Source organism: Curcuma longa, chromosome 11 (genome assembly GCF_044706935.1).
Source record: "Curcuma longa cultivar G26 ecotype Majalengka, Jawa Barat chromosome 11, ITB_CL_G26_1.1, whole genome shotgun sequence".
In the NCBI taxonomy this organism is placed as follows: Eukaryota; Viridiplantae; Streptophyta; class Magnoliopsida; order Zingiberales; family Zingiberaceae; genus Curcuma; species Curcuma longa.
The window spans coordinates 27,265,346-27,289,480 of record NC_133871.1 but is presented as its reverse complement, the minus strand read 5'-3'; the positions used below and the strand labels follow the sequence as shown (position 1 = coordinate 27,289,480).

Genomic DNA, 24,135 nt, shown 5'->3' with positions numbered 1-24,135 from the left:
TCCAACAAAGTATATAAATTACAAAGAATTACTTGAATATGGCATCAAATGGTTCAATTAGAGGCTCCCATGCCTCTATTTGTCTGTTGAATGTGGATGAAGCAATTGAACATATTAGAACAGCATTCATTGCCTGAAAATTCCCATGCGTAGCAAGATTCATATTTGTCACTGTTGTGTCAAGAAGTGGCGTCATCTGAACCAAATCAAAAGTAAGCATTAATACAGTAAATAAGAAGACTGAAGCGTCTTCTTTCTAAGACCAATGTAAGCATGACAAGGCTACTCACTGTTCCACAAAAATTGTCCAAAACGCTCAGTGAGAGAAGTCCCAACTTCAACTCAGCAGCAACATTTTCACGTGCTTTAGGTTTGGCATAGTCACTAAATTTGTATGCCAATCGGGTTGTTGGTATAATGTGATCAGAACGTGCAAGAAAAGTACAGGCCTGCAAGAAAATAAGTAGACATCAGGACGTGAAATAGAAGTGAATAACAAAAAACTTGAGGGATACCTGATTCTCAACTTTCCAGATACTCCAGCAATTTGTGCCCTTTGAACTGGATGACCTAGAAATGGGCTCACTAGCAACATTTGTTTGGCTAACAAGATCCAATCTAGGACAGCAGACACATTCCTTTTTTGGTGGATAATCAGTTGTTGTCACCACACATCCAAATGAAGCATAGCCAGGAGGAGGAATTGGATACCAGAAAAAGGCTTCATCGAATCCTTTTCCAGAAATATGTGCAACTTTAGTGAATTGTACAGGTCTTGCAGAAATTGCTGGATTGTCACACTTGAAGATCAATCCTAAAGCTGGTGGTTCTAAACTGAAACAAGTAACTTGTGAATTAATATATACACAAATTATGTATCATTTAGAAAACATAAGAAGAGCCAATGTCTAACCCTTCTGTCACACAATCACCAAGTGTGCCAAAAGCTGGGCGTCCTACTGGTCGCCATATTGAAATTGATCTTCTCGTGTCACATCCTTTATCCCACCAAATTCTTTCAAATCGTGGAGTAGACATACAATATGCAGTTGCACCTGATAAAGTTCTCAAAATATCCCATCCAGAGGAATTCGAACTGCTATTACCATCTTGCTGATATTGTGGCTCCTTGTCTGCTATTGCCTTTGAGTAAATGTCATCTGGATTGCGCAAAAGAATCTGGTGCAAATCAAAACTTTCTGTCCAAGGAGGACAATCCACTGAATTATGCGCATAAAAAGAACCAACAACATTATCAACGCGCCATAAGCTAAATGCAGAAGGAACCCTACAATCATATCAAACAAAAATTAGTATATTGTTATTCAGTGCATGTACAGAACAGAGAGGTAGGGAAATGTACCTAGAACTAGGTGGTGAGAGGGAAATGCAGCTTGAAAACTTAGTTGATGTTACAAGATCAGCACGAAGGCAATAGACAATGTGGTTCGGAGGAGGCTGATTTCCAGGATGAGCTACACATCCTACCGCAAGGTATCCTGGAGGTGGGATTGGCATCCATATAGAGCAGTCTGTATCCTTGTTCAGTTGTGTTGCACTTCCCAAATCCAGAATACTAGACATGGATGCTATAAACTTGAAGCCAACAGGTTTTCGAACCCGACCATAGGTATTGCTTACAGCTAGTACAACTTGAGATGGAGGAATAGGCCTGCAGATGCATTTCATAATTTAGCATCGTTAACAACATAGTCAAGTGCGCAGCAGAAATTTCCTTCACTACAGAAAAAAGATACAAGTAGCTTCTTATCAAGCACCATGTTGTCCAGCATGGGCAATAAATATAAGTTCAGTAAACGATTCAGACATGGACCATTCATTTATGGGCAGCTCCATTGTGTGATGCAAATTTTAAAAATCCTATTCCCTGTTTGAAATTCTGTACCTTGGCTGCTACAAAAGATGGCTTCAATGAGAGAGAGGAAGAAAGGAGGGAGATCCATGTGAGGATGAGAAGGCATGGGGAAGAAGAAGATATGCAAGTGTGCTGTTCACCAAAGGGATCCTCTTACTCTCCCTTCATGCTTGCCCAGCTTATACACAAGAACTTAGTAAATGCTCCCTAGCTAAGTTATGCCCTAGGAACACCCTTCTATGTGGTTCCACCATGTGCAACTGGTGTCACTCTCTCAATATTGTTTTTCAATTCAAAGTGGATTCCTGATACTACCCTAGGAACACCCTTCTATGTGGTTCCGCCATGTGCAACCAGTGTCACTCACTTAATATTGTTTTTCAATTCAAAGTGGATTCCTAATGCTACCCTGGGAACATCCTTCAATGTGGTTCCGCCATGTGCAACTGGTGTGGATGGCTGGTGGTTTCCATCACCCATTTTGAGAAAATAAGAAATAATATTTCAACCTATACTTGGTGTTACATCTAGTTTATTGATGCTAGGGGTTAAAAATTATTATTCCAGTTGGTCCCCAATAAGAATGGTACAATTTCAGTATGTACTTGACATACTTTGACACATGTTGAAGTTGAAACATATGCTAAGATGAATTTACAAGAGTTTTACTAGTTAGATTAAAAATGAATATTACATAGTAAAAGCATATTCTAAATGTGAATGATTAATCCCTTATAAAAATAAAACTAATGTAATTAAATAGTTAGTTGAATAAAAAATTTATTGTACCATATCATGTGGATAATGAGCATGCTTCCAAGTCTGTGATAGATTTACTAATTTAATTTTCTGGCTTACAGCGTTTTTAATTCTATGTTTGAGATTATATCAATTAGACAATTGAATTAAAATGAGTTTTACTCAATTTTTTTACAAAGATGAATTCACGATTTTTTACTCTTACACTATTTACTTTTAAAAATAAAACTAGCAATTAAATTAATAATTTAGATAAACAAAATGCAAAAGTATAACATTGCTCAAGATATCTTCAATCTAAATTCATCATATCAGTATTCGGATGCGTGTAAAAGCATAGCAAGTGTTCAACATGATATGGTACTCTTCAAAATGGGCAACGCTGAAGATTATGCATGCCAACTAGTATCAAGTTTTTAGTCGTTCGTCAGAACAATAACTTTTGGCTATGCTAGACGACATGACATGAGTGGATGATACATTTAGTTACTACCCTAGACTGAGTGGTACAAGACAATACATGAGGACTAGTTACTTTAGTAATTTTAGAATTTCAATATGTTATAGAAAATTGCACTAATCACCCTTGAAAAACTTCGACATTGAGCTTGACACCTCCCTTTTAGTTTCAAAATTAACGTATATTACCTACACAGGATTATCAGAAGAGTCCCACTCTTAAGATTATTACCATTTTTGAGCTAATATTAAATCCTTGTGCCTTTAGTCTCATCTCTTTATGTACATGTTTCTGAAAATTATTTATGAACACTGAAATTAAGTCATTTTAATTAAGATTAAAAGCAGGATAGATGCAATATCTGTGATGCAGTAGTTTCATGAACACTTCGGTGCAGAATTGTAAATATTGCACTGGTGCAGAAGGGTTCTCTCATTTTGAGCCAAATGAAATTGTTTGTGACTATGAATTTGTAATTTACTTCAACTCTGAGTTTCTTTTAGATCCTACTTTTAACTAGTTTTCCTTAAAATTAATTGAATACTAGAGCTATGAGTCTTATACTTTGCCTATCTTTTCTTGGGTGATTATTTCATATACTTTGCCTATCATTCAGTTTGTCCTTAGGCCGTAGATTCTTATATTCACTTTTTGTTGGAACAATTTTCAATAGAGTAACTTGCACTAACTGATGACCACCCTCTATCTTCAGAGCATGGCTCTCTCATATAAAAGTGGGTCCGCACAAAGATTTAATATTAGCTCAAAAATGCTAATAAGTTTCATATACCATGGAAAATGCTTTTAGAACAAATAAATACAAATGCATATAACTTAATGAAACAATTGGATTGTGTTGCTTACTCTGTCAATGGATCTGATCGGATTATAGGAACCAAATAGCAGTACACTGAGAAAGCAGTGAAGATGACATTTGAAGTAGATGGAAATACAATGTAAAATTAATTGTGGGAGGGTCGTACTTTTGATATCAACAACCAGATATGTCATAGTTTTGGAAAAAGAAAACCATGGTTTAGAACCGATCATTTTCAAATGCCAGCTTGTTTTGACATAGAAATATACTAGGAAAGCCAATGTAAGGTTTAAAATGTTATTTTGAATCAGGGGTAGCAGTCCCTACCAAAACAATACAATTTCAGTGCCATGTTGGAGTTCCAAGACAAGTGTTGTTGGCCTTTAGAAGAAGGAATGAATCAAGAAGCAGCAGAAGAAGAACATGAATAGGAAGAAATCAAGTAGTAGCGGAAGACCAGAAAGGAAGGGGGGGGGGGGGGGGGGGGGGGGGCAGCAACTTACCTAGAGAAGTGGGAGGGATAATTGTGTTTGAGAGGAGAGAAAGAGGAATGAGATGGAGAAGAAGCAACTATGCATATCGACCAATATGAAACAACATTCAAATCTGGATCAATGCATACACATGAGAGAGAATCAATCCATCTACAGATGTACGTGGAATGATGCAGTGTAGAGAAAATACTCAATTGGCTTAGGATTCATGGAAATGATGCAGGCAAAGAGAGGATTGATCCCGCATTGTCTCTAAGAATGACTAACATGGAGAGAGAATTAATCCGGCTTGAAGTTTCAGCGGAATGACACATGGAGAAAGAATGATCTGACTTGAGGACTCTATGAAATGATGCACACAAAATGATACATGCGAAAAGAGAATTTATTTAGCTTGAGATCCACTAAATAGCACATGTGGATGATACAATAGGCAATTGACAACGATGATGCAAAAAATGACACATGTAGGAGCCCCAATCGACCACAATATCCGTTGAATGATAAAGGTGCATATGCAAAACCAACAATGATGATGGGTAGAATAAAAATTTGTAGAGGCATAATGAAACACAAAAACTTAGCCAGTGACGATTATGTGCAGAATAATGCACACATGGGAGACTAATCCAATTTTAGATTTCGACAAAATGGTGTGGAGACAAGACACATCAACTTGAGATTCACAAAATGATGCACATAGACAAAGAAGGGCATGCCAAACATAGTTGAAATTATTTGTTGACACAAAAAAAATGAATGAGTCAGTTTCATTGGGCCTTAACAGGATTACACAACTTGATTGGACCAGTCCAACAAAAATCCACAAACCCAAAAAAGCAAGGTTGGACAAGTTTTGGCGATGAAGCCTCACGAGCATAGAAGGCAGTAGTGGATCTAGATGGCATCAACAACATTCGTAATGGTCGGCAAGAGGCAAAGGTAGGAGCTGTACTAAATTTTGATGCAAGGAAGCCGAGTCGTCTGGAATCTCATTGGGGGTGAAAAAAGACAAACTTTGCACCACTGGAAGGAGCAACATTGGTGTTAGTGGTAGGAGTGGTAATAGTGCAAGGCTAGGAGTGTTGTGGGGTGTACAAGCGAGACAAGAGGCAAGACGTTAGAGCAGAGGGTAACAATGCTAATCATGATGTAGCACTTTTATAGGCAGTTGAAATAAGGAAGAAGGCAAAAAATGTGAGCGCAATGGAGGTGCAATAGGCAGCAGTAGTGCAAATCCTCAACTCAGGTGGGATGTAGGAGGTGATTCTCATTGAGAGAGAAGCTCACATAGGAGTTGTTACATGAGGGAGAAAGAGATGTCTTTGATACCATGTGAGGGAAATATTGATAAATAAGGGATATTACAAATAATCCTTTTGCCCTTGCATTTTGACACATACCTTCCTAACATATATATGCACATTAATTTATCAATTATTAAGTTGTAATTCAGATTTCCTTATATTGGATGATATATGTTATGAGTATTGGATATGAATGAAACTCGGTTCAAATTCGGTGAATTCACTACTCTACACACGCAAACACAAGGACTGTGTTGCTATGCAATAGAAAAAAAAACTCACGTTCAAATGGGACTGTGTTGGAGTGTGAAGCATGGTGAGAGCGGGGATGCTCTTCTACAAATTCTCAAATAGCATTGAAAAACAAAATAAGACCAACATATAAAGAAGTGACTTATCTCATTGATGTTTACACACCTTGATGTCACACAATCACCAAGTGTAGCATAATTTATAGGTGCACGGGGCCTCCAGAATGTGAGCTTGTATCCAGGTAAGTTGCCTGCAATAATCCATCATGAAAATTAAAAGAAAAACAAAAAGGGTTATATTACTATCAATATCACACAACTTAAGTTTCCACTTTTATATATGTTGAAGGAAATCAAAAACAGTAACGAAACAATCATAACCTTTTGGTGAGACCCATATTCTTTTGAAGTTAGAACAAGAAGCCAAAGGATTAATATTACCAAACTGCAAAGCGCTGAGAGCCTCATTTTGCAATTTTAGTAAAAGAGAAGCAACGCTGAGAGATAGGTGGATACATATATCTGTAGATGTAATAGATATATTTGTCTTCTCTTTGACAGAGGTATATCCTGCAGAAATATTGACAGGAGCAAGAACAAGAAGTCCTGAACCAGACTCAACAGTCAAATCTTTCACAAGCGACCGTGCCCAAGTGTCATTTTCTTTGGAAGCATACCTGTAAACAGAATCTGTGAATATACATAGAAATAATTCTATCGAATTACTGTATAAAAAGAACACCCCTGTTTAATCTCGAGAGAATATAAAATACTTACATAAAACTCAAGTCCATCTTTACTCGGACTAACTTTTCAATGTGCAAGGAATCATTAGAGTGCAATTTGGAACTATAGTAGAGAGTAAATTCAGGAGAGACAATCTGCAAAAGAAGCAAAAACAAAAAAACTATTAAGTACCTCCAGGTCAAGTTTCTTGATTCATCTAAAATGTCAAAGGTATTGTTTAATGTTATCAAAACTCAATGATAACAAAATTCAACAGATGCAAAAACGTGGCTTCAACAAAAAGAATAATAGAAAGAAGCTGCTGCAGGAAAATAAAGTAAAAAAAATTATGCTAGAAGGAAATAAGTAGAGACATTGACATTAGGAGATCATCTTGTGTGAGAAGCTAGAAGAGACGTCACATAGAGATTATGGTTAAATGATAAGGTACCATATGAGATGCAAAAAACAGAGGGCATTATATCAAACACTGGAGCAATATCCTTAATTTACACATGCTGATTTGAACCTAGATTTAAAAAAAATTATGCTAGAAGGAAATAAGTAGAGACATTGATGTCAGGAGATCATCTTGTGTGAGAAGCTAGAAGAGACGTCACATAGAGATTATGGTTAAACGATAAGGAACCATATGAGATGCAAAAAACAGAGGGCATTATATCAAACACTGGAGCAATATCCTTAATTTACACATGCTGATTTGAACCTAGATTGGTACTCCTAATGAACAAACATTTTCAACTATGTTTGTGTGGCATATGCCATTCTGAAAGTTAATGAAAATCCCTTGTGGTTCCAAAGCATAATAATTTAATTGAAAATATTTCAGGTAAATAATTATCATAGTAACTATAAAGTAAAAAATAAATTGTAGATCCCTTGTGTACCTGGGCTTCAAAAGTAACACTAAGCATTTGACTTGAAGATGCTATTAAATCAGAACTTAGATCACTCTTCTGTTGGCCTTCTTGAATTTGACGAGAACCAAGCTGATCTACATCTGAGGTAAGATTATCTAATAAAGAAATCTCAACACCATCATCGGCAGACACTGAATAGCTGCTACCATTACTTAGGTGTGTACACTTTCGTAGTAATGTGCCATTCTGATGAAATAAATCAAAAGAAAAAAGAAGTCACCAAGAAAGGAAATCAGACACGTTCCCAAATTGTTATATCAAGGCATATACCTATGTAAACATAGTCAATAAAATGGTTGGCGACAAAAACAATTGAGACAATCTGAAAGTAAACACAAAGTATAATGAAGGTGATAAATTTTAACTTTGAAATGAGAGAAAATAGAGGATAAACAAAATAGAGGCATGAAGAAGAAATGTCAAGATTCCATCGAAAAAGAAACCAAAAAAGCCAATCTGACCCAAATGTCAAGGCATTCAGGTGGAGGCCCTTGAGAAAGTCTCATTCAATCATGTGGGAGATGGTTACCATTTATTATTATATCCTCTTACTCTTTAAGAATGCCAGAGATGAGGGAATAACAATGACACACATACACACACACACACGAGCCAAGGAATTAGGTGGATGCCCCTATGATAGGTAAATTCAAAAGAATTTCACTCAGATGTGTGGGAAAGGGAGAGCATGTCTAATTTTTATTTCTCACAACTTGAAGGTCCAACATCTTTTGACACATGAGAGACTAGAAACTTTTATTCACATGTCACTTACACAATGATACTTAGAGTATTTTGTCAAAGTCAACTTGGAATATGAAGCAGAAGGGCTCCTCATACTACATCACAAACAGAGGATACAACTCCAATTTCCAAAGGCCAATTGAATCCTATAAATGTTTGCGAAGAGCTGTAAAATAGGGCACTGCCTCATTGATAACTAGAACAGTCATTTCATTAGACTCTCACATGCATCATTCAAAGTGTAGAAACAAGAATATAGTATAGCATTATCAGATTTGCATCTGTTACAAGGTTACATGATCGCAACCATTGAAGTATTCAAGCAACACTATCTGAAGATGGCATGATGTGTATTAACTTCAAGTAAAATGTGCCTTCAAATAGTGAAACATAACCCATCAGGACTCACCAAACTAAACAGCCATGTGACCATTAGTTTTTTTCTTCACATTAAATATTCATGCACAGGCATGATAACCATCACACTTAAGTCTTCCACCTATTGGAAATGTGAACCACATTAAATGGGCAATTTATATAGCTAAAACTACCAATTCTCTAAAGTTTATTTAGCTATTAACCTGGTGGAATAATACTGTAAATTAGCAGTCAGCATAAAGTTTTTAAGATGTTGCACTGGTGCTTTGTATTAACAGTCGATAGCACAGTTCCATTATGCCATCATTCAGCATACTGTGTCAGTACAAGTTGGTGCCTAAAACTTTATTACATTGTTCTAGCAGTGTTTCAGAGTTGAGTTGAGTCATCCATCTTGAGCAATGTTTTGAAAACTTGAACTGTACATTGAACAGGCAAGACTACCACGTCTAAGTTCAATAGGTAGACCCAGAAATAATAGAAATGGGCATACATTATATCATAATGTCACAAAGATTTAAAAAATTCTAGATAGTTGATTCACATATATTAGAATACATAAATTTCAAAATAATTATTCAGAATTTTACATTAAAAAAATCTCTCTAAATTGACAGCTAACATACTCAAACCTTCAGGGCTCCAACCTCCCATCTGAAAGTTCAATGACCCAACCACAATCCAAGCAACAAAACTTTACATATTTTAATGGGTTTTATTATTTTTATGCCGCTTTTATTGGGTTTGGCTGGTTTTTATGCAATCCATTTTTTGTTATAAACCGGATCAAACTGCGAGCTGGTTCCCAATTTAAACAGATGAATATTTGAAAAATAAAGAAACTGAATAATATATAGTTTTAAAAATTCTAGATAGTTAATTCAAATCTCTTAGAATATATAGATTTCAAAATTAATTATTCAAAACTTTACAAAAAAATCTGTTTAAATTGACAGCTAACGTGATCAAACCATCATGGCTTCATCCTCCCATTATAAACTCCAATGACCCAACCACCAATCCAAGCAATCAAACTCTATCTATTCTATTGGGTTTTATTTCTTTTATCCCCTTTTTTGGTTTTCATTGGTTTTTATGCAACCCATTTTTTTTTTTTGTTACAAACCAATTCAAAAAGCCAGTCTGGTCAGGGTTTAAAAACACTGATCCAGGGTTCCACATCTTAACTTATGAACAGAATGTTACATGCAACGCTGAACAAATTTTAATCCTTGGCAAGCATCATTTTGAGTTCGACTAATAAATGAGTTCATACCAAGATTTGAAGGTACGTCCTTGATTCAAACAGTGCTACACTGATCAAATTATAGTACTTGCTCTTCACACTTAGTCAAAGATAAAAATTCCAGTCAATAATATTTTAGCTAAAAAAATACAGCACATAAAAGCAAGCAATCTCCATCTTATATAAACTCAAACAAACTTACCTCAATTTTTACATTCCTGAACCTCAATCTCTTTCCACGCCCAATTATTAAAATGGGTCCCGTATATGTTTGTCCTTTGATGTAAAAATCTTCATTCAAAGATAATGTGCCTCCCTGACCATCATAAATGAACTCATCTGAAGCACAGCCATCCACAATTAACTGTCTTCTAGGAGAGAGATGCACAACTTGGTTTCTTTGCAAGTAAACCGATTCTGAAAGTATTATGTTGTCTGAGTTTATGAGTGGATCATTCTTTGGATTCATAGTCTCCTCGCGGCCAGTAATTGAACCCAAACTAGGGATAAAAAATTCAGCGACTGCAAGAAGAAAATCAATAACAACAAGAACACGTGGTTGCTGAATTCTAATTACAGCAGATTGAAATGATGGCCTCCATCGGTAATCCAATATCAACATTGTCAGGTAAGAAGCATTTGAACCAGTTCCATTGTCTGAATTGTTGACATATGAATCATCTCTTGGAAAAATCAGGTCAGTACCAGTACAACTGGGCTTATATATATTTGTGTGAGAACCAAGCATCAATCGCATTTCAGGTTTCGTATCAGGGCGGATATCCAACACAGAGAACTTTGGAATTGTAACATACAGGTCTGCTTCAGAAAAAGATGTTGTTCGATATGAAACCCAAAGACCATCGAACTGCCAAAAACATGAAACATTTCAAACACAAAACTGGATAAAAGCAACTCATTGTCAAAATAACACAAAAAATATATATAAACAATTTTGGAGAAACTGAGATATTGTCAGTTTTAACTGGGGAAAAGGTAACATATATCTAGAAGTATAAAGACAAAAAAATACAAGCATAAAATAAGCCAAAATTATACAAAACTTATAAGAAGTTTAGCAGAATTTACAGCAATCTGAGCTAATGGAGACCCCTCTTCAAGACCATTCAACAGCTCCAACAAAGCAAGGTGAATGTCAACAACTAGAATGAATACAGTACGTGAGAGTAAGAGCTGACTGTTCAAATTAACTTTATCTGCAATCATTCGAATGGATTCTATTCCAGTTCGATGCCCACGGAAACTAGGAGGGAGTTTAGGTTCTTCTGAAAGATTCATGTAAATGCAGTTTATTATGACAGCATATTCCTTATCAGACATGACACCATGGAGCAAACCAACCTGCAAACAAATAAAGGAAATGATTGGTATATACAGGATGATCCAAAAAATTTAACCATTAAATTGTTAAATTTGAACCTTTCTCAATAAAAGATACTTAGAATCTATAATCAAGAAAGTAAATGGTAAGATATGTATGGATTTCCCATTCCCCCAAAATTGCAGACCTCTACCTTTAACCGACTAGGGCTTAAACAATAGTCAGAATCAATCCAAATCATTTAATATTTAAGTTAGTTCTTTCCATTTCTAAAATTTCTGAAGATAGATGAGTAATCTGACATTGTCAAGTACTTGAAGGTTAAAATCTTCACCACATGAGGTCCATAGAGAACAGGAACATACAATGACAGAAACCACTAACATGCATCCTAGTTCCATGAAACAGAAAACTTCTGTGAAATCTTTAAATTAAACTCCCAAATGCAACAAATAACTGACAAAGATAGAGGAAGAAATTTACAATCATACAAGATGCTAAAATACTTCACCATTCATGTGCAAAATTTCATCTAAAAATCATAATAAAAAGGGAACAGATTCTTCCAGGCAGTAACGACATTTAAATGACTGACATATGTATGACCATTAATATTCACTGAAAGAAAATAACATGTATTTCTTCAACTTTCTAAGTTATTTCCTATTATGGTTTGGAATTCCATTCTGTGCTGGTTGGCATGGGCAAACAGTAAACTTCTGTGAAACCTTTAAATTAAGGTCCCAAATCTAACAAATAGCCTCAGAAAGATACAGGAAGAAATTTACAATCATACAAGACACTAAAATATTTCAAGCCATGCATGTGAATTTTCATCTAAAAATCATGATAAAAAGGGAACAGATTCTCCCCACAGTAATGGCATATTTGGATAACTGACATGTATGACCATTAATATTCAACAAAAGAAAGTAACATATATGTCTTCAACTTTCTAAGTCACTTCCTGTTAACGTTTCAAATTTCATTCTATGCTGGTTGGCATAGGCAAATATTTTGTTCTGCCCATAGACCAACATGCCACACAAACCCAATACTCAATACCTTTCCTTTGCAAACCATCTATGGCAAATAAGAGTATTCAACCAAAGTAAACTCTTCTAGCAAAGTTGACAAATGTTTAGCTCCCCACTGTCTGCAAAAGTCACGATAAAAGTCTCACGGCAACAAAAGTCGAGTGCATGAATCACTGGAGATGAAAATCTCGAACAGCACTTCCTGTCAAGAGATTCAATGACATCCATGCAGTTTGGGATCTAGTAATGTTCATCATGGACTTATATCAACATAACTTTAGTACCATATGGAGTATTTAGCTACCTAATGCTGCAACTTTCAATCTTATAGTAATGTGAGCGATTATTATAAATTAGTAGATGTCTAAGTGTTTGTTACAAAAGAATAATTTATTTTTATATATGGTGACCTTGCTAAGGAGGTATACAGAAGGATCACTAATTTATGTTCTGACCCCAAAAAGAGGCAATATTTTAAATGTGGTTTCAAATATAGTAGCAAGGAGTTAATGATTTTGGTCAATTTTAATAAAACAGTGCCACCAGAATAGGAATTATGGTCATCTGTGAACAATATAATTTTATCAAGAAATGAGGCTCAAGGAATTGCAGGAGTTAGCAGATATCAGGAAGTCAAGTCTGTGATGTTATTTTATATAATATAAGTTGCTTACAGCAATGTTTTCTTTTATACCAAACTGGTGATCAAACAGGTCAAGCTACAAGGCCAATGGTACAACCAATCAAACTGGTGGAATCGACCAACCCCAAAAATGATATCGCAAATAGTTTATTCTTATCATATCTCTAAAAAGATGTTTAATATTATATATATATATATATTGCAGACTAAGTAATTGAACAAGAAGGAAAAACAAAAAGAACTCGGGGAAAAATCCTCACAATGGTTTGAAGTTTGAACCATTGTCCAACATTTAGGGAATGGAGCACTCTATAATTATGAACAAATTGTAGCTAAGATAACCAGTTAATAATTTTCTAATATTATTAAACTGGTTTTATACAAATCAGTTCGCTTCAAAATCACTACCTTAAAGTTTGAAGGGGTACCTCTATCTTAAATATGATTCTGATCTTTTGCAAGAAATAGATCTAGTAGAAACTCCAATTTTACAAATTGTCTAATTTAGGATATTGCACTAATGTTGAATTTGGAGACAATTTAGTAGCATGGAAGTGCAAGAAACAATATGTTACAACTACCTCAACAGCTTAAAAGATAAAATTTAGATAAATGGCTCATAGCTTGTGAGAGGATGTTGGTTGAGTCTTTAATTAGTTATAGAAGTTTAAAAGGGTTAAATTGACATCTGTTACAACAATCAAGCAACCATTTCTATTGCAAATAATGTGATTCATGAGTGCACTAAAAACATTGAAGTTCAGTTACTTTGTTAGAGATGTTTCATGAGAAAAAAAATCAGTACACCTTACATTTCTTTTGAAGACCAGATTGCAAATAATTTAATAGAGTGATAGGTGGGACAATGTTTAAGCTTTCCAATGACAAGTTAGGCATGAAAAATATCTACTCTCCAACTTGGTTTTGAAATAAATGGGATTAGTCTCACATTGCATGTGTTTGATGTGTTGTGAAGGGCTAGGTATAATATACTGGGTGTGTGACATCTCATTAATCATATATAATAAACCATAGTTTCAAGTACCCAAACTGATAAACAATATCAAAATAAATTGTATTTTAAAGAAAAAAATATATCACATGTAATTTTAAGATTTATAAAGAAAATAACTTGAGGTTTATTTCCATAACAATACTTGTAAGTTAAACATGTAAATTTATCATCCCAATTCTAATTTCATCATGTGCATAACAAATTCAAGAATTCAATTAAAAAGCAAGATTTCAATTTGGATCTTTAACATTATTACAATAATGAACAAAATATTACATTAGATAAAGCATTAATTCTATTCAGCATTGTGACTTTTGTTTATTCACGATTAGCATTTTTCTAATTTCTGAATTCAACTACCAACTAGAGATTATTTTATTATCGTAGTTGCATTGGTGACTCTTACACTTCCAGTGTCACTTTCACATTTAAAAATAAATTCAATGTAACAAATCAAAACTAATGAAAAAAAAATTCACAGGACAATATAAAACAATGTAATCAATAATTCACTATTTGCAATTCAAGGATAGAAGAAATGATTCTGAAGTAGTAGTAAGTATCTAAGAAAATAGACAAGATTCACAAAAAGACCATATATTGCCAGAAATGAATAGCTCAACCAAGAATAATAATAATAATAATCATGAAAAGTTACCAAATTCGAAAAAAAAGATCAATACATATTTACCATAGGAATAAAGACATCAACATAACCAGTAAAAAATTAGTAAAAGCATTTAATCCTGTAATACCACGTAATATTGGATGAGAACAAGAAAAAACAATGAGCTGTACACTGCAAACAATGAATAACTCACTGTCAACTTCGTAAAAATTTATAATTTATTTGTTTTTAAAAACAGTAACATGATCAGTGAATTTTAAAGTGATTCTAAAATATATAATAAAATATAATCAATTAAATCATCAGGAAAAAATAACAGTTTAACATGTATAATGTTATTCTCTATGTAGTTAAAAAGTTGCAATCAGTAGATCTACACCGAATAGAATAATCACCTTCACTTTAATAGACAATGTTGGAACCTTCCGGAAGACATCTCTCAAGCTCCGTCGCACTTCAATATGAATATCATGGCCTTCTCGAATCAGAGGTTTGCCTAAAATTCCATCAACTCCAACTTCCATGTTAATTCCATTGATCTGCAAATTTTCAGAATAAGTGGATGAATGCTATTTATTTTACCACAAATTATATTACAGAATTTGTTTTTCTTGTCATAAAAATACCACTGCATGAAGAATATCAAGATGTATAGCAGCAGGATCACTTTCTTTGCATCCATGCCAAGCAAAACTGTTCTTGATTTGAAGTTGTCCAAGATCCAGTTGCATGTAACTTCACAAAATGGAGTTGTAAGTGATACATACACTTCCTCAAAATAGAAAGGATAACAAAAAAAAACTCTGTATTTTTTTACTTAGCCTTCAATATTTCACGAAAGTCATAATTTGGATGAACACAATTTTATCCATCAAGGCTAACTTTGTGCATGAATAGGTTTCCAAATGATAGTTTTCTTACAACTAATCTTACCATATAAGAAATCATATTGAGCATGTAAATACTAGATAAAAACAGAGATGCTCTTTGAAGAAACATGTGGCAGAAGGTCTTCATAAGTAGGGCCAAAGGGATTGAGCAGATGAAACACACATATTATACAATCTAAAAGAAAGCTTACTGAACAGATATTGTGTAAAAAGAAGAGAAAAAAACACTCAACCTGTTGAGATTAGGGGAGATTATTCTTCAGACATTAGAGGATACTTAAGCCTTTGGCTATATGTGATATTATTAAGGAAACAAAAATTCCAGGTAAACTCCTACATCTTAAATATACACAAATTAGCTCAATGAGTCCATCACGCTGCTCTCGAACTATCTTGAATACATTGTAGAAGCCAAGTAGTAATAAATATATCGTGTTGGATTGTTGGTGAGGCTGGGGAAGGGGGTGAATTGTTGAATGCTTCATTTGCTTCCTTGATTCTACAATCATGATTAATATGCAGTGGAAATAAAAACAATTAGAGAAAACAAGGCTACCACAAATCCTTTACATGGTTCAAAAGCCATGGTTCTTATTCCATGGCCTATGACAAATTGGTAAGTCGCTCCTTGAAATCCACTATCTTTCTCCTTCTCAAAAAACTTTGGCTTCTAGAGGTGCTGACACCTCTTACACTCTTCTAGCAAGATTTCAGATTAAGCACAAAGAAGAGTGAAACAAATGAACACAACTGGAGGAGAAGATAGCTGAGACAAGGATCAAAAGACAAGCACTTTTAGTACTCTTTGGGTTACACCCAAGTGGAGGAGAAGATAACTGAGACAAGGATCAAAAGAGAAGCATTTTTAGTAGTCTTCGCATTAAACCCATGGCCTATATCTATAGACAAATCTTTCAACTTGTTTTCAGCCTTCAATTTGCCATCCGACATAGATCAATCCACTAATTCATGTCACAAGTCAACATCAACCTTTTACTCCGCAAAGATAATCCTAGTCAATTGAAGTGTGACATCAATCGACTAATCAATAGGTCATTAGACCATTGCAAACTGTTGGCATCAAATAAATGGTTCTCTTCTATGATTTCCATTATCAACTAATAAATGGTTCTCTTCTATGATTTCCATTATCAACAGAACTGGACCACCAGTCAATCGACTCAATTAATCAATTGGTTAGAACCCCCGAACAAATTCACATTCTATAAAATTTTGTTCGAGCCTAAGTCGGCTGACTAGTCTACTCAAGTTTCAGTCAATTGAAAAACACTTTCGACTCATATTATTTCTAGGGTCAAGTCCCAACCTCAAAATAGAGGCAACCCTTTATACAAGTGCCCTCAACTCTCCTTCATAGAAGTTATTTGTCCATCAAGAGATTTCACCTCCAGAAGTTCACATGTCAAAAAGCCTTGCTTTATGGTTTTCAATGCCAAGAGTCTTTGCCTCTACGACTTGTCATCTTGCCAAGAATCTGGTCCTTCATGACCTAGAAGACTTCCATTTACCAGGTATTCAGTACTCAACCTACATGACTTCCACTCTATACAATCCTCAACCTACTTGGACTTCCACTATTGCGCCTACAATATAAATGTCAAAACCACATGCTTAAGGTGGCATAATTGCACTAACATATAAAATGTTAGGTTTTATTACGATTTAGTTAGCAAATCTGTTACTTGATCCGTAGGACTAACAAAAGAAATAATAATTCCATTAAATTGTGTTTGTTGTCTAATGAAGTGATAATCAATCTCTATCCTCTAGTGAAACATTGAATTCGATGTTATAAAAATTGCAACTTGATTGTCACAATAAAGTTCCATTTACTCCGTAAGCGTATTTCCAAGCTCAGTTTTCTTGCCCAAGCTCCATTTTCCTATCAGCCTTCTGTTTTTCCTTAGTGACTCCCCATGTTTTGCTAATAGTCTACCACTAGGATTTATAAGAGTATCTCCCTAGAATGCCAACCTTCTTCTTAAGTGAGTAGCCATTGTACCAAAGGATGTATTTAGCACTAACCAAGTCTTAAGTGTGGAAGTGTTGATGTAAGTGATCTTTTAATTTTTTTTTAAGCCCAATGGAATCCTCACTGATGATGATAATATTGTCCACATAAAGGATAAGAAGAATGAGTCTCTGAAATGAGCTAGAATATTAAGTGATCGTTGATACTCCTAATCATGTTGTGTTGCAAAGCTGAGTTGAATTTCCTAAACTAGCTCTCAAAGATTGTTATAGTCTATACTACTTAAGTCGACACACTAGCCTAGTCCCTCCTTGAGTAACAAACCCCAAGTTCACCAAATGGACCTTATCCAAGAGGTCATCAAAAAAAAGGATAGCACGGTGCACGAAGTTCCTATTAATATGGGATCCCGGATAAGAGTCTATTGTATGTAGCCTTACCCTACTTTACAAGAGGTTGTTTTCGAGACTCAAACTTGTGACCTCCAAGTCACACAGCAACAACTTTACCATTGTGCCAAGACTCCAAAAGGCCACCATATAGAAGATATTTTTTATGTCAACCAAATGAAGGGATCAATGAGAAAAACAACAACTAATGGGAAGAAGAGACAAACTCAAGCAATCTTAGCCAATCAAGAAAATGTGGGTGTCGCCCTTGGCAGCCAAGTAAGCTTTACTAAAAACTCTTATATGCAAACCACAATTCACTTCCTTGAAGGAAGAGAAATCAAATTGAAATTGATTGAAAGGATAATAAGGACACAAAGCCACAATGCACTTCCCTGTGAAGGAAGAAAAACCAAATTGAAATTGATTGAAAGGATAGTAAGGACACAAAGCCAATCAATTTGGGCAACAATCATGCATAAGATATAAAATGACAAAATCGATAGAAAGTGAAACATTTCTAATTACCTTTACAAGAAGCAATAGGAATGCTCAAATTAGGAGGATATGGAGCATCGATTGATGATTGGAGAGCAAGAGAATCTCAGAGAGGTGTTGTAGTTTCTCCACGGCATTGTCATACGGTGCATGCATACCCACAAGGGGGGTACCTAAAGTGTTAAGTCAGCAACAACAGTGTGTGGAGAGGTCCATAGGTGAAGGTGGAAAAATAATGTAGTATGAATAAGGAGAACTTCTTGCATTGCATGGACTCAAATACAATGCATGGACTCAAATTGAGATGGTGTATTGGGAAAGAATGGAGTGGATTGAAAAAAATGTCTCGTTAGGAGAGATGAAGGCACACTATGTCTCAAAAGAGAAACAATGGCTAACATTGAAGACGAATAAGGAAAATATACTTCATATAAATCATGGACTGTGGAGATAACTCATAACAATCAAAGAATACTAGTTGAACAAAACAAATACATTTAAAGGCTTGTGCCAGAAGAGAATACATAGCATTGTGTGTAAAGATGATAGTGAAGGGAATTTGATAGTGCAGAAGGTGGAAAATGACATATGGTTGACAAAATAACATGCAGCAAGAATAATATCACCTCAAAAGGAAAGACTAGACTAGCATAAATGTGTAAGAGTAACATTTGAATAGTCACAACGAGGAATTGTTTCTTTTGTTCTGCTATGTCATTTTGTAAGGGAGAATATCAATGAGGACTCATGAAGTGCATCAAGACTAGATAGAAAAGACTGGAAATCTAGCATTGTCACTGAATATACTAAATAAAGATGTCATGCGGAGAAAAAATAAAGAAAAATTTAGAATCATATTCCATTAGAAAACACCGAGTCAATCAAGAATCATGTTAATGAAGGAAACAAAATATTATAAACAGAAGGTAGAGTTGACTTAACTTAGACCACAAACATGCAAATAAACTGAAGCAAAGGGTGCAAAAGCTAGCTTACGAACACCACCAGGGAAAAGGGACCTGGTATATTTTCCTAACTAACATGATTAACATTCAAGAGTTTAAAGTAGATGCCTACATCTTACATATCTACAAAGTAGATGACAGCAAACTATTAGTTTACTAAATAAATAAAGTAGGCCTGAAAAAGAAAACAGAATCCATATGAAATTTTGAAAGATATGAAAGCTTTTACAAAATATAAAGCTAGAAAGACTCACTGTAGCTTAAAAATAATAATAATAAAGAAACAAAGAATATTGACAAACAGGCTGATTCAATAGCCACCAAAGACAGTATATACCATGTTAACTTTATTAATGACAAATAAGACGCACATTGCAAGACTTGAGAATGCTTAACAGAATTGAAATACTAACTCAGTACTAAGAGAATTCTTGGGTACAATAATTGTTGGAGTGTCCAAAGATAGGTCCAGCTTCACAGCAGTTGCACCGTCAATCTCATATTTCTGAATAAGCCATTCAAACCCCCCAACCTTGTCGACAAACTTAATTGCTTCTTCTGTGTGTGGCGAAGCAAGCTCCATGAAGTATGAAGTTATCTGAAGATTTTTTTTTTGTTAGCATGCAATAATAACATAAAGCCTTTCAATAGATGGCAGTAGGTTTTTCCATATGTCAATACGCAAGAAAAATCAGACAAGACCAGACGTGTGGTTTCCTTGAAGTTGGCTTAAACCACATACCTCCTGAACAAAACGGTATAGAAAAACAATGCGAACAGCAGAAAGCCGTCCAGTCAAGCTATAATCATATCCCTGGTAATCATCATCCGCAATACTGTACGAGTTAAATGTGAACTGCCAAATGAGAACATGTAAGAACGATAAAAAAACATATATAGGAATGAAATTAGATACATCATGAATGTATGGTATTTCCTATCCCAGCGAATTTCAGGGCAATTTAACAACTAAACAAATTCTTAGGACATTAAATATTCACCAAACATTTTTTTAAAACTACAAGTGATCCAGATCTCGAACAAACTGGAAGTAAATCCAAGCTATAATATTACCTCATGTAGATTAAATGCTTTCTAGCATATTGTACTGTCTTTTTCACAACTAAATTATTGTCCATTAGCTAACATCTTTTCAAAATTTAGGAAAAAAAAATCCACTAAAAAAATTATTGAAATTGATCAGATAATCACTTATCCCAAAAGTTTGAGTTGTTAGGAAAGACACCAATTATATTTATATAGTGGGCCACTGCACACCATGTGAAACCATTGAGTATAGGGTTTCCTAGCTTTAACATGTCTTGTCATATCCATCATGACTCAATCGTACAAGCCTATTTTTAAATTTAAGACACAGGATTTGCTCCGGCTTTGATACCATGTTGAAATTGATTAGCTAACCACTCGTTCCAAAAGCAAGAGCTCTTAAAAAAGAGACCAATTTATATTTATATAATGGTCTACATCACTTGCCATGTGAAACTAATGGACGTAAAAGGATGATAAATATTTTCAAAGGTGACCAAGATTCTACAGTTAAACAAATTGAATCTAGGGGTTGTAAATGAACCAAACGTTCGTGAACAAGCTTAATGTTCAATTTGATAAAGCTCGGTTATGTTCATTCAATAAAAAAAGAATATAAAATAAATAAGCTTAAACACTATTAAGTTTGGTTCGTTAATGTTGATGAACAAAGTTCATGAATAATTTATGAATAAACTTTCTTATTAACTTCTGTAAAATTTAATTGTAAATTAATTTCCTAAATTTTTAATTCAAATACATAAAAAATATAGTAATTATAAATGTTTATATTCTTCATTTATTCATAATATGTTAAAAATAAGAAAATAATATATGTTTCATAATTAGATAAATATTTAACCTACAAGAACTATATTAGTTGAGCTCGATAAAAAGCTTGAGCTTGACTCAAGCTTGATAAAATTTTTAACAAGCATAAACAAGCTCAATAAGTAGATAAACAAGATTGAACACAGCTAAGCTCGGTTTGTTTAGACCAAGGTTTAAAATCTCGACTTGTGCCGAGGTTTCGGTCCTTGATCGGAACGATACTGTTTCAGTACCGTATCGTACCATGCCGATACAGTTTTGGTACTTTTTTATTTATATATATAATAATTATTAGATAAATATGTTTATTGTGTATAATTTAAAAATAAATTGTATATTGATTTGATATAAGTTCTCAATTATTAACATCTTAATATTGTTAAACAAAAATAAATAAATATATCTTTCTTTAAAGAAAATTGATCTATCAATAACTCGAATTAAAATTGATAGTTGATACATCATAATAAGTTACCTTACTAATACTAAAAGGAGTGACGTGACTCAGATGGAAGCATTGGTTCTTGCAACATTCTGCTTAGATCAACTCCATAGTTCTCCAACATCCAGATTAAATAATCATCCCATGACATGCAATATTGATATTGATTTCTCCACATGTCCATCAGCATGTCTCGATTCACTACCGGAAGTTGGACTTAAACTAGCACCATTGAAATCAGAACGGGTACAGGCAGAGGATAAGGATAAACATACGTCCCTGAACTCTGATATAATGGATCACCATAAGATACATCAAAACTATAATAAGAAAGTCGAGAGTATGATGAACTTCGATCAGAATCAATCTCAGCTAAACTCTCCCTCATATCTTGATAATTATGAGTTTCCTTTTGTTTGTCAACCTTAGATCAACGTCGATACTGAGTCGTAATAGTTCTAGCTCCGTGATCATCATCTTGAGTTGCATGCGTGTAATCTTGCTCACATATCCAAGGCTCTGGTGCTAGAGTAGGGGAAACATAAGTTCTACAACCACCAGCTACATCACTACTGCTATCACTTCCATGAGTACTTGCACTGCTATCGATATCACTATCATCATTTCGAATTTCTCTTTAGACTACAGTGTAGTGTCGGAAGGTGATAATGTTTCGTCATTGTCATCATGTTCTTGCTCATCAATTGCATCGGGTGGATTTTCACTAATTCTCAATTGACCCTATTAGAATATTTAGGGATAAATATTTTTTATAGAATAATTCTCCTAAAATAGGTCCCTATATTCTTGTATAAATAGGGGCTTATTTCTTGTAATAGAATATGATTCCATATTATTTTACATGGTATCAGAGCGCCAGGTTAGGGTTAGGGTTAGGTTTATCCGCCGAACCCTATCGTGATCCCCTCTTCCTTCTCTCACCGCCGCCACGCGCTGCTTCCCTCGGATCGGATCTGAAGCGCCCGTGAAGTGTTCGCTTCGTCGATTCGCCAACCCTGCGTCCTCTTCTGCGCTGCCCTCCCTTTCCCGGAGCTTCAACGCCGCAGCGTTGCCTTTACCGACGGAGATCATAAGCGCCCTTCGTCTCCGAGACACCCAGGTACGCGCACACCTTCTCTCGGTGCCGCCATCCTCTCCGAGACGCCGTCACTTGCGATCACGATCGATCGTGATCTTCCTCCTCTAAATTGCACGACAGAACAAAACCCTCACGCGACGGAACAGAAGCCGCGCTAAGCAACGGGGTTCTTCTTCCTCGTGATCGCGATCGCGTCACCCTTCTTCGTTGTCCACGAGAAGGCAGATCGCTAGCCTAGCCACTGCCGACCATACACCTCTGCGCCAGCGTTCACGCGCCGTCTGCAAAGAGCAGCCGTCCGTCGAGTCTCCTTCCTCCCGAGCGAGGACAGCACGATCTGGCTTTCCCTGTTCTGTTCTGCCGCCTCTGTTCCGCCTCGGACAGCCCAGTCAGATAGCACGATCCGGCGCACGAAGTCGCTCTTCCCGGAGTCGCAGCAGCAGCACGATCAGGCTGAAGTCGCGAAGTCGCAGCAGCAACACGATCGCAGCAGCGCTCGATCTGTCTTCCTGATGCCTTTTCGGTCCTGAAGCCGACAAACCAAAACTGCAGGCCAAGAAAACCTGTTTTGCTTCCTCTGATCTGCTCTCCCTACTTCTGATATGTTTTTCTCTGATCTGATTTGAGTACCCGTGGCAATGATCACGGATCTGTGAGCAGAAGATCCGTGAAATGAAGATTTGTGATGATGATGGCCCATGCAGGTTTGGTCTCATCAGCTTTGATCTCTCGAAATAACAACAGACCTCCACTTCGTAAGGGTGGCAAAGGACGCCCTTGGTGTGATCATTGCCATCAACCTAGACACACGATTGATAAATGTTGGAATCTACATGGTCGAACTTCCCGTGCTGCGCAGATCGTTCAGAGTTCTGTCACTCCTTTAGCTTCCACTTCACAGTTGCCAACATCCGACTCCATCGCCTTCCTATGACGACTTTCTGAAATGGTATGAGGATCGAAAGGTCTCTGATTCCCCTGTTGCCGTTGCACTCACTGGTAATTCCTTTGCTAGTATATCTCACTCTTCGAGTACTTGAGTTCTTGATTCCGAAGCCACCGATCATATCACTGGTAATAAATCCCTATTTTCTTCTCTCTACTTCTAGTTATTTACCCTTTGTCACCATGGCAAATGGTTCTCAAATTCAGTCTCAGGGCGTTGATATTGTTCATCCTTCTCCGTCTCTTTCTATTCATAATGTTCTTTATGTTCCCGGGACTCCCTTTAATTTATTATCAATTAATCAACTTACTCGGTCTCTTGATTGTGTCATCTCGTTTACTAAATCTTCTGTTTCCTTACAGGACCAGAGT

General features: G+C 35.6%; 1 protein-coding gene across 1 annotated transcript in view; it reads right to left on the bottom strand.

Moving 5' to 3' along the window:
- The window catches only part of LOC141837383 (uncharacterized), a 95,084-nt gene that overhangs the window by 22,344 nt on the left and 48,605 nt on the right, over positions 1-24,135 (bottom strand). The window contains exons 29-43 of the mRNA XM_074724797.1: positions 20,142-20,255; positions 19,813-19,997; positions 15,291-15,399; positions 15,060-15,203; positions 11,089-11,361; positions 10,202-10,867; positions 7,599-7,817; positions 6,742-6,845; positions 6,346-6,641; positions 6,131-6,215; positions 1,364-1,672; positions 914-1,288; positions 516-834; positions 291-449; positions 33-196 (exon numbers count right to left, since the gene is read on the bottom strand). Of these exons, the coding sequence (XP_074580898.1) occupies positions 33-196; positions 291-449; positions 516-834; positions 914-1,288; positions 1,364-1,672; positions 6,131-6,215; positions 6,346-6,641; positions 6,742-6,845; positions 7,599-7,817; positions 10,202-10,867; positions 11,089-11,361; positions 15,060-15,203; positions 15,291-15,399; positions 19,813-19,997; positions 20,142-20,255 (3,521 nt within the window). The remainder of the gene's footprint in view (positions 1-32; positions 197-290; positions 450-515; positions 835-913; positions 1,289-1,363; positions 1,673-6,130; positions 6,216-6,345; positions 6,642-6,741; positions 6,846-7,598; positions 7,818-10,201; positions 10,868-11,088; positions 11,362-15,059; positions 15,204-15,290; positions 15,400-19,812; positions 19,998-20,141; positions 20,256-24,135) is intronic.